The following is an 11,813-nucleotide window of genomic DNA, read 5'->3' as shown; positions in this document are numbered from 1 at the left end:
AAAAAACCAAGTAAATTTATTTTAAGAATGATGAAAATATGGATAATGTTAAGCCAAGGTGTGATTTGGTATTCATTTCAGGTCAAAGATATCATCATCACCCTTGTGGAGGGAGGCCTACAGCAATGGCCTATGTAAAGGAGAGGGGACATGCACTTGGATCATACTATACTGGATTCAAATTGAACCATTTCCATCATCTCCTTCTGCTTTCATTATAAATGGTGAGGTTCTAAGTTCTTCTGAGGGTAAGAGAAAAGGTGATCTCATTTCCTTTTTTTATGTTTTATCTTTCTATTTTTTTAATAATATTGTTCACCAAGGCCCTAAAGATGTGCTTGCTAAAATTGAGTTCATTGCCAATGAAAGGATGCTGTGACCCCTACCAAAATCTACTAAGGTTTAGGTGTCCATGATCTTTAGACCACCCAAGTTTTTCTCCCAGCCAAAAGGATTCAATCCATCTCAACAAAGAGGGCACCACCTTAGTGTTCATCAAATGGTCTGTCAAACAACCTTGAATTATATCTTCTGTCGATGTCCAAAGATAGTTTTGGAACTCTTTTTAGCACCACTTTGGAATGGCTGTCTCAGGCTCAAGGAAGGTGATATGATCTCAAGGCATGCTTAGTAGCTACTGAACTCCCTACAACGATGTCTGTCGAATTCACAGCTTTAACGTTTGCTGCTGCTTGTTTTCCTTGGAGGATGGAGAAGGCATTTAGCAAGCAACCATCTGTCCCACAGCACTTGTAGAGAGCTAATTTGCATGATTATATTTCCCTGGAAATTGATTAGGGATGAAAAAGTATTCGCAAATGCAATTTCAGAGGTTATCATCGAAGTGAAGTGAACTATGAAGAATTAAAAATTTTGATACGAAAGAGATGTTATTATTTATATAGATTTTAAGGGAAAGATTTTTTTTACTCAAATCAGGCTTTCAAATGATATATTTAAATATATAATTAATTCTTAAATTATATATTGATCGAGGATTAGAGTATATATTGAATGTAAAATTATTATTCCATATTTATCTATCGTACCCCTGTTAAATTTAACTTTCATACAAAATATAAACCTTAATTCAATACAACTGAAATATCCTACGAATGAGAAGCTTCGTGAGGGAATCTGTTGGATAGTTAGAAGTATAGATTAAAAAACACGTACTTGACATCTGACAACTTGATCTCTAATAAAGTAGAAGTGAGTAGAAGTAAGTGACAATGTGTTTCATACATGAGTGAAACACCGGGTTAGCACATAAGTAAGTAGCACTAATTTTATTATAGTATATTATAGGAGTGGATTGGGAGATGAAGCTAAATTTATAGAGTCGTTATTGTAGTTTAATACATCATATCCAAAAAGAATATTGGTGAATTGTGCATGATGCATAATTGTCGTCTTTAGAGAGCTTGAAGGGAATTAGAATTATTGTATTGATAGGCATAAGCCTTGTAAGTTAAAATTAACTATTGTATTATGACGAAATAATAATTAGAGCATCAGATACAGAGGAGAGAGACATATTATCAAATATAGAGGAGAGAGACATACTATGTGATCCAATAAGGAAAATCTAAAACTAACTAATGATCTGATTTCAACGCATAGATGGTGAAGATTTGATCTATTAGAAGATACTTACTTGAGAAGTGCACAAAAAGACGATCTCTTCCTTCCTCTTTTGAGTCCTCTCGATCATGAGTACTAATGATGCAATCAAGAGGATGATGAAAGACAATGGACTATCGTTAAAAGGTCGATCATAGTATTAGTAAGTTCGACGATTAACGAGAAGGGGACGAGAAGAAGTCATGCATCCTCGTCTTCGAAGCAACGCATAGAACCAAAAAGCTGAAAGCAGAAATCGAAAGTAAAAAAATGTTATAATAAGAAAAAAGAAGTCTTGCTTGAAATAAGAAGACTCTGGATGATATCAACAATTATACAAGTTTTGAGAAAGATTTTTTTCTCAATCATACATTTAAGTCATACATTCAAATGATACATTCCGAACATTGGAATATATAATGAATACACTCCGTACATTACAATATATAAGGAATACATCATGAACTTCTATAAAACTATTATAGAGTGGAAAAAAAAGAAAACTATAGCAATCAAGAAAGAAAGGTTATCATTAATATGAAATGAACGATTACAGAGTTGGAAAAAAGAAAAATATAACATATGTACCGTTCAATCTTCCAGTTATGCATATTTCCCAAAATTCCAAATACATGATATCATTTTCACCATATGGACAAGATCAACAATACCATCATGAACAAGTAACAATATACATATAGTTATTACCAAACTGCATAAAAATGAGAGCCTCTTTCAAACACATTATCACAATACAAACATTTTGCAAGATATAGAACAAAACTCAACAGAAATATGCAGTCTCACTAGAGCGAGGGGAAATTTGTTATAGCTATTTACAAGCTTATCAGAATTATGTTATATCTTCCTGTAAATGTTGAATTTGTCACCAGTATTGCTGCCTCCCAGCAGTTTATTAATAACAACAGTTGCCGCTCCCTGACCATCAAATCGAGCACCATGTGAATCTTCTGCAATCTGCAGTGATGCAACAGCCTGTGCAGCCTCTAATCCTGCAGAGATATCTGCTCCTCGACCAGCTTCATCATAAGCTGATGAGCGAAAATCTTTCAGGTGAAATTGAGATGGCAATGGCAGTCCGATCCCCCAATTGTTACACTTCCATGCAGGGACATGTGCTTCGGTTGCCCACCCCAGTCCATTGCCAGAAGAATATTTTGCTAAGCCTTGATAACCCATTAAATGATCAATACTATGTGAATACTCCCATGGGCTATGTTCACTAGCATCCTTCACCATGAAATGACAGGATTCATCTGTGTCCTCCCCTACAAGGACATGAAGAGCAACTGACTCAGCGATTGCAGCACCTTCTGCATCCAACCTTTGCTGTTCTTCTATCTTCTTCTGTTTTTTCTTCTCCAATTCAGAACGTATGGCTGCAGAGGTTGCAAGTGCTTTCTCTAAGCGCCTCTTTTTCTTCTCAGCCTGCTTCAGGCGATCCAACTCACCCTTGGCCTGCTTCTTTTTTCCTTTCTTCAAGACTGGACTTACCTGACCACATTTTACTTTCTCCATTGACTAATTATCCCTCTAAGATGTCAATTTCAGCTTATTTATTCAAATGACTAATACCCAGACAAGATGACTTCTGAAACCACTCTAGAGCTTCGACCTAAAATTTCAAAAATCTTCCCAACTATTCTTTGCCAGAAATATAAAGACTACTTGAAAGGTTAATACCACAAACCTACACCCATTCCGGTCTGAAGGAATATCTGATTTTACGAAAAATGCAATCCCAAAAGGAAACAACAGGAGAAAGGAGGAGAGAGAAATGATAAGTTCTAGCTAACGCATTTCTGATGGCTCTTTTCCCCAAATTGTCACAGCACAAATGCTCACCCATATTAAAAACACCAGGACTGCAAAATACCAACCACAACAGCCTTAGTGGAAGGACAAAAGTACTCGATGAAACAGATCATAAGACCTTCTCACTGCAGAAAAGGAAAAACATTTATTATATCAGAATCAAAACTAAATGATTTTATTGAAAAAAATATACAAAAGAAGGAAATAGTGGATGCAAAAGGTGTAGAAATTATCCAATCAGTATTTCCACAAAAGCACTATAATTAATATTATCTCAAAAAAGACTCAGGATTTACCACACTTTAAATATATGTGTCATATCTCATGCTTCCATGAAAGAATCTTGAGCCCAGAATCCATAAGAAGGTACAGAAAAATGGTAGTATCCTGTATCCTTTGACGTGTTAAGTTTGTTGTCATAATAAGCAATTACCTCAGTTGCAAGTCGAAGAATTCAGTTGCAAGAATGAAATCAAAGAAGCAATTAAGTTAAAATGCATGTGCTGTTTTCACCTATTAAGCCAGATTCCCGACAAGAACTACTTGACAATGATCAATTTGCAGATCCTAGCTACAGATGCATACACCCATATGTATTGCTGCCAAAACTCCAAGAGGAACTTGACATCAGAGACTTTAAATGTTTCCAGTACATATGATTAATGTCTTCCACAGCTGTAATTCATGCTTCCCTGTTTAAAAAAAGGAATGATAAACAGTAGTCATTTCTCACTTCCTTATTTTTACATGAAAACAAAAAAGAAAAATCCTCTTAATCAATCGAACCAAATTAGCTAAGTAATTATCTTATATTTCTTGAGATGGAAATGAAAATTTTAGGATATTGCAACCAATGGCAAGTTTCAATGCCTTCCTCCCCATCCTTACTCCAGTTCCATTTGTTCCTAATCACTAGCCATAATCCCCGACAATGATCGTAGACCAAATTTTCAGATCTTGAGTTCAATCAAAGTTACTAATAGATTCAGCAATGATATTGACACTACAACGTCATAAATCTTTAAGAAACACATACAATCTATAAAAGAATGCATACAAAAGATAGGAGCATGTAAAGCCCCAATTATATACAGGCCAAGAAGACGATTAAGAATAAGCCAACCAATCAATGCATTAAAGAAGGTAACACAAGCTCATTGACATCTACATCAAATTTTGATCTTCCAAACCCTTTGTCCTTTGCAATGATAACTAAACAATTAAGAGAAATCCTACAACTTATCACCTTTTAACTTCAGCATGATAAATAAAATAGGCGATAACAAATAATCCATTACATGCCTACAAGAAAAGCTGCAGTCCGTGTACCACAAGGTTTTTAACCTTGATAATTAAGCACTAACATGCACTCTATTTGCAGCCTTCATGGACTAGAACCAACAAGGTGATCATGCATTTGGCATCTAAGTCTGGTGTTTCACCAAATGCCAAATAAGAAACAGAAGGCAAGAAATCCAATAGAAGGAATAAAAGATCATTAGAACGAAACAAGAAAATACAGTATGTACTATTTCATAAAACAAATGTGCAGTGAGACCGATGATAATTGAAATTTATCTCAATGGGCAATCTAAACCTTGTACCTTTATTCATTGTGATCCTCAAACAGTTTTGTGTTAGATGAGAGTAGTCCCTAACCTGTTAGTAATGCTGGCTTCGCATAGATAACCATCGGCAGAAGTTATATAATCTACACCACCAATGCTGTGACATGAAATTATATGACTGATGCAATAATTAATTGAACTATTTTGTATATAGGAAGGTTGCCACAAATCAGTCAGCTAAGTGTTTTTGAAACAAGCCAACACAATAGACTTGGTGCTTCAGATTTGTCCTGGATAATTCAGGCATTACCGACCAAAGAGAAGTAATAAATGCAGCAAATGGGATCACGATACAGATGTTAATAATAATTTTTGAAGAAATAGAACATCTTTGAAGATAATTTAAGATATCCAAGTCTTCGTTTCTTGCTATTCTCAAGTCTTAACCTAACCATTACTATATGCAAATCATCACGCCTTTCATAAACTTCTCAGGCTACATTATTCATCAAAATGCTGGAAGCATTTACAGAGGATTCATGAAAAAGGCTGTCCCTCCATTTTAGCAATAATTAAGTGTCCCAGATTTGAATAGTCCAAGTGAAAAATCTCCACCTCCTGGATAGAAGCAACACGCGCATAGTCCAAGTGTCATGTTTCCTGGCATCCAATCGTTTCCGATCTCGCAAACGACCTAATTTATTGTTCCGAAGCGTGTAACATCACCAATTACTTACAGAGCATAACAAATCCCTAAACCTTACATTAAGAAAAAACTAAGCCCTAATCCGATGAGACGAACTACAAAGTAAACTACGGAAATATAGAACCGGAAATGAATCCTACTCATCTCAGCGTGCAGATCCACCAACAGGAACTCATAAAATCCAGCACCACATTAATAACATCGAAAAGAGGGGAAAATCCCCGGAAAAGAAGTCAGGAGAGCTGTACCTGGCTGAATTGAGCAAGAAAGGAACCGATTCGAGCTTCCTCCGTCCTCGCGACCGCGTATATTAACCCGAGAGAAACGATCAATGAGAGTTCCGATCTGAGATCTACCGTAGTCTCCCCGGGGGCGGGGGTGGGTGGGTGGGGTGAGGAAGGGAGGGAGAGAGAGAGAGAGTGTGAGGGTCGGGTTGGATTAGCAACTGATCACATGCGAGAGGCGTGAGGGAGGCACAAGAAACCGAGGGCAAGGGTATTAACGTCATTTAACCAACGATAACATCCGACGGCGTACGTCCGGATGCGATCCCTATGCGAGATCATCGAACGGTTGGAATCGAAGGATCGACCTTATCCGCATATAAATATTATGCGAGGAGATGACGGGCGTTTCTGCCAGTGCGCGAAGCACTCCCTTTGTGTGATGCTGTGACGCTTGGTGTACCAAGTAACAGTGGCGCGCGTGCCACGTCAGTCTCACGCTGACTTGATGCGATAGCGGATGTCAGCGGGTCGGATTTATCATACGCGACCCGCTCTAATCGGGTCCGGATTCCATTTAATTGATTTAAGATTTCTATTTTTTGTTATTTCATTTTATTTTTAATCTATTATTTTTTCTGCCTCGGTCTCCAATACAAGCAATCAAGGTTAAGAAAAATAATTAATTAATTAAACACCATTAATATTAACGAATAAATTCGAACTGTTTTCAGATGGATTGGACTCATTTGCACCCGAATTCATATCTCATGTGTTGCGAGCATAGATCGAGCCCCAAGTCCAATAACCCAACTCCAGTCATGTCATCGGATCCGCCTTCGACGAAGGTTTATGTGATCCTCTCCAAATCGAACCTGTCCGATGATTAACCTCTCTCGATCTCCACCCTCCATCCGCTCACTCTTCTATCGCAACCCTCCATTGGTATCATTGTTGCACGTGGATCCCACTGTGGACGGCTGGGCTGTGGAGAGGAGCTATTGGATCCGACACGTGATGGAGAGGATCCGTTCTGGGGTACGTTTTCCTTGGATCTCCCATTGCTTTCGAGGACGATCGCTATTGGAATCACGGCGGCCGGCGTTGCTCTGTTTCCTCTCTCTTCCTTCTACATCTCGCCCGCAAGGAGGTTTTCGCCGGCAAGCGCAGGCCGATGGTGGGGGCGTCGGAGGCAGCGCGGATGGAGCGGCTCGAGAGCCAGGTCGAGAACGGCGGCGGGGGGGCGTGGGAGTACCTCTGCCTCGTGCGCAAGCTCAAGGCCCGGCGATCCAACAAGGTCCTCAAGCACGGCCTGTCGATCTTGAACGACCACAGGGCCCGATCCAAGCTTGGCGCGGAAGGTTGGTTCTGTCACTATATATCTTCTGTCGGTTCATATTTGGCGATCTCTTCAAAATTGCTCATGGATCATCTCTATGGAAAAGTTAATCTGTTTGTGGAACTGCTAACCATGGTATAAATCATTGCTCGAGCATTAGGTGCCTGCATCCTGCTCCTTTTGAGACCTTTATTGGTGTTTCTATCAGGACAAGCGATGGATCCCATGCAGCAAAACCTATCACCTATGAAGGATTTTGTTGCGTGTGATCAGACTGACATTACAAGAAAATAAGCAGATTCACACTAGGTCAAATAAAGACTTGAGAATGCGGCAAGTAATATATTTATTGAATTCAGATGGTAGATCCAGTCGATCTGCAGAAAGGACTTAATGGAACAATTGTCATGTTAAAATATAGCCATTGGAAGATGCCATTTATATTTACAGAGTATAATTGGTATTTAAGGAGCTATCGAGCTCATAGGAGAACTATTACAACCAGTACTTCTTTGTTATATTAGTATCATCGGGGAAGTCCTACTAATGTCATAAACAAGTCTTATAAGCGAGTGGCATTTTCCTCCATAATTGAATTGGCTAATGCTGAGGAAATTAGGCTCCAACCGGACAACTTATTGAGCGTTTGAAATTTATTTTCAATTTATAGAACTAGTAAACTTATGTTAGTTGGCCAACAAAACCAAATATCTATGGAACAAAGCCTACCAAAGTCAGGGTCCGTAAGTAAAGCTTCTGTAAGTTTGCTGATATATCGAGTTGGATTTCATGTACAAGAATATTATCCTCTTGCATGTCACTCGCATTAATTGAATTTTTACCTAGCAAACATCTATGAGAATGATAATTCCTGGCAAAGTTAGATGAATCTCTGTGTTACTCACAAATAATTGCATATTCGGTGTCAACCCTTTTTACTGAGCTACAGAGACATAGGCCTCGTGGTTTTGAATTCAGGTGATGATAACTATGGTATCATTAGTGGTCTTAGGCCCAACTAAGAAATGACTGTTCAAGATGCAGATTCGCTTATGGTGTTATGCATACTGTATGCTGCCTTTAGGGAATTTTTTGTCATTTTTGGTGTCAAGTTATAATTAAAAATTAAGTAGACCAAGAAAATCTTTGAAGGCATACAATGTGCTACCAGGTCGTGAAGAATTGATTATATTCTGATTTCATCGTTAGTTTCACAGTAAAATATAATTAGGGTTTAATTTTTTGCAGCCATGACTGTGTATTGCTATATTGAGATGGTCATGTCAGTGTAGATTGAGGAAAAAAGATGAATAGAGACGTACTCTTTGAAGCACAACAGGTGTAAAAGGGATGTAGATGCTGTTTGGTCGAGGGACTTCTTGCGTGACTTCATCCATAATCTAGAGGGTGTGGTCATAGACTCACTCCAGATTTTATTTTTATAACTGTTCTCACATTTTTTGATGAAAAAATTAAGAAAATCACACGGAAATATATGTTCATTAAATAGGGAAATTTTGGATGAAAATAATATTGATGCATTCTCAGTGAAAAATGGTTTTGGTTTTGTTCCCTCCATTGATCTTGATGTCCTTCCTGTATTGAGCTGCATAAACTGAAATGTAGCCATGCTTCCTTAGGATACTCTTTTAAAGTCTGGATACAAAAATGAGTTTTCAATTTCAACTAGAAATAATTGTTGGAAAAATTAGTCTGTGGTATGATCATATAAGATTACTGTCTCCTTATTGTATTATACTTTTCAACTAAAGGCAGTTACATAAACTGACGATCAAATTCCTTCTTTACAATGATCACTGCTTGCTGTTATCTCTTTATTGCAATTGTTACACTCATACATGTACCACATGCATAAATGTACGGATGCAAATAAAATAGATGTAGTCATTATGAGCAATAGAGGAATCCAATACTTGTTTTCTTTGATGCAGAATGGACTCTTTATGAGCAGGTGGCCTTTGCTGCTATGGATTGCCAGCAGTATGATGTTGCAAAGGTAAAGATCTCTCTCTCTCTCCCTCAACCTATCTATCTTACTGTCTTTTGTTTTATCTTTTTTCTGAATTTCCTTTTACATATAAAGACATAATTGTTGCAACAATTTCTCATTGTATGCTCAACGACTTATTTTCTCCTTTATGCTCAAATGGTTAATCCATGCTGATTGTGTTATTCACTGCTGAGCAATAAATTCTTACACCTTCCAGTTCTTTTCTAGTGAATAGCTCATTAAAAAATTAACTGGATCAGAAATACATGTATAGTAAAATTTCACTATTAGATATTTGTTTGCAAGGATTAACATTGGCCGGAGTCACAGTGGAATATGTTATAATCCCCTTCTCTTTGAAACTTGACCATTTATTTTGCATATGGTCTAAGAAATCAGCATGTTACTTTTAAATGCATTTCAAGATTGTTTGTTTATCATATTTTGTCTTATTGTTTGCAGGATTGCATTGCAGTTCTCTCAAAACAATTCCCTGGAAGCATAAGAATTGGTGATAATTTTTAGTGTTAACATTTTTTTGTCTTCTATAAAAAATGATTTACCTATATCAGAATACCATGCAATCTACTTTTTGTTTTTTAGGTTTTATACAGTGCATGTGTTGATTTCTTGCAGAGGCTTGTACAAGTTACTTCTACTTAACCTTTGATACAATTATTCTCAGGCAGAGTAGAAGGGATGCTGCTCGAGTCCAAAGGAGCATGGGCTGAAGCAGAAAAGGTTTATGCACGTCTTCTAGGCGATAGCCCACTCGATCAGGTAGTCTCTGGCTGTTCTTCTTCAATCGTTTCTGAATGTACAGAAGTAATTCTGTTTATGTTTATAGATCCAAAAGTTTAAATGGTGATTATAATTGGTCGATTGGCAGTCAATCAATGAGGTTGAATTCATTTACTCAAGTTTAAGTAGAATTAGAGGACATCAATATCGCTAATTTTCCTTGGGGGTTTATCTCAGTGGTTTCATAAATTCAAGATGTATCTTAGTTAGTTGGTTTTTTCTTATATTTTCTCTCTTTAGCTGGCATATATTTGTTATTATTTCTTGAAAAGTGATGCATAGAAAGTCTAAGACCGACACCAACCATGCAGATAATTCACAAGAGAAAGGTTGCTATGGCAAAAGCACAAGGAGATTTATCAGCTGCTGTCAAATTCCTCAACAAGTACCTAGAAATGTAAGGACTGTTTCCAGGCATCTTCTATCGCTATCCTTTTCTGTTACATTGTGATAAAAATATTTTCAATGAATTGATTATTGTTAAATCTTATATCAGATTCATGGCAGATCATGATGCTTGGAGAGAACTGGCTGAAATCTATGTGTCTCTACAGATGTAAGGCATCTCAACTGTCACTCTTGTAATAACATTAAAGCGTGTTTCTTTTCATTAAGATGTGCATATCTTCGTTCTCTGATTAGGTATAAGCAAGCAGCCTTTTGTTATGAGGAGCTGATACTATCTCAACCAACAGTTCCTCCATATCATCTAGCTTATGCAGAGGCAAGTGGCCTACTACTATCTGTCTTGATGACAACATTTTTGTTTTCAAGTTCTAGCATAAGGGCATGTGGTAGTTTCTTATTCTCGATACTTTGATTCAACAGGTACTTTACACCATTGGTGGTTTAGAAAATCTTCAGACAGCTAAAAAATACTATGCATCAACGGTTGCCTTAACCGGGGGAAAGAACACTAGAGCTCTCTATGGCGTATGTTCGGTAAGATATCCCGAGTAACTTACAAATCTCTTGCAACAATCATATTGATGTGCAATCCAAATTTCTCCAGTGTAGTGTTGCGATCCGTCAGCTAACAAAAGGACGGAACAAGGAAGAGAAAGAGATGTCTGATGTACAAACTCTAGCTGCAGAGGCTTTGCAAAGGGACTACAAGCAGAGGGCTCCCAATAAACTACCCCTTCTCATGAGCATGCTAAAGAACATGAAATTGAACTCCTGATTCTGATTTTTCTGTGAAATCCTTGTCACTTTAATCAAGAAAATTCACAGAAGTGATGAAGAAAACATGGTCTATTTGTTTGGGGGATTTTTTTTGTCCTCTTTCCCCTTGGGATTATAGTGGCTAATATGCTGCCAAAATCAAATCATGTTTGTCTACTAACATTAAGTTTATTCTTTCAGCTAAGTTTCAATCTAGAGAATTGCTATTGTAGAACTACTTTTGGAGTGGTATTATTTCAAATCATGGTAATTATAAGTCTTCTTGGGATGTGCTTTGATTTATTTAGCTTATATTTCTTAGCATTATTATAACTGCGGCTTCCAACATCTCCTCCGCGTCAGGAGTTCCCATGTGCCGCGCACTTGTTCTATTTAAAAGTATTTCCAAATTAACTTGTTTTTTGAATCATTTTTAAAGTAACAGTAACATGTGGCGAATCCACAAATCACGGAAGCGTTTTCTGGAATTGTTATTTCCAAGAGTGTTTCTCAGAATATATTTTTTGTGAAAACATTACAA

General features: G+C 37.3%; 2 protein-coding genes across 5 annotated transcripts; one reads left to right on the top strand and one right to left on the bottom strand.

Annotated features, from left to right (window-relative positions):
- Positions 1-2,299: 2,299 nt before the first annotated feature.
- Positions 2,300-6,139, bottom strand: LOC135610580 (uncharacterized). Of its 4 annotated transcripts, none has more exons than XM_065105245.1 (4): positions 5,982-6,139; positions 3,973-4,151; positions 3,756-3,853; positions 2,300-3,584 (listed from the first exon to the last, which is right to left on the bottom strand). In XM_065105245.1, the coding sequence occupies exon 4, from the start codon at positions 3,160-3,162 to the stop codon at positions 2,482-2,484; it is 681 nt and encodes a 226-aa protein (XP_064961317.1). In that variant the 5' UTR covers positions 3,163-3,584; positions 3,756-3,853; positions 3,973-4,151; positions 5,982-6,139; the 3' UTR covers positions 2,300-2,481. The 4 variants fall into 4 exon arrangements, with proteins under 4 accessions (XP_064961317.1, XP_064961316.1, XP_064961318.1 ...); XM_065105244.1 differs by having other exon boundaries at positions 3,756-3,846; XM_065105246.1 differs by lacking the exon at positions 3,756-3,853.
- Positions 6,140-7,020: 881 nt separating this feature from the next.
- On the top strand, positions 7,021-11,549 carry LOC103980328 (uncharacterized). Its single transcript, XM_009396699.3, has 9 exons — positions 7,021-7,318; positions 9,249-9,313; positions 9,770-9,818; positions 9,993-10,087; positions 10,420-10,505; positions 10,605-10,664; positions 10,751-10,832; positions 10,937-11,050; positions 11,121-11,549. Exons 1-9 carry the CDS (start codon positions 7,132-7,134, stop codon positions 11,289-11,291), a joined length of 909 nt encoding a protein of 302 aa, XP_009394974.2. The 5' UTR covers positions 7,021-7,131; the 3' UTR covers positions 11,292-11,549.
- Positions 11,550-11,813: the final 264 nt, after the last annotated feature.

This window comes from Musa acuminata, chromosome BXJ2-4 (assembly GCF_036884655.1).
Source record: "Musa acuminata AAA Group cultivar baxijiao chromosome BXJ2-4, Cavendish_Baxijiao_AAA, whole genome shotgun sequence".
Lineage (NCBI taxonomy): Eukaryota > Viridiplantae > Streptophyta > Magnoliopsida > Zingiberales > Musaceae > Musa > Musa acuminata.
This window is presented reverse-complemented; position numbering and strand designations above follow the sequence as displayed.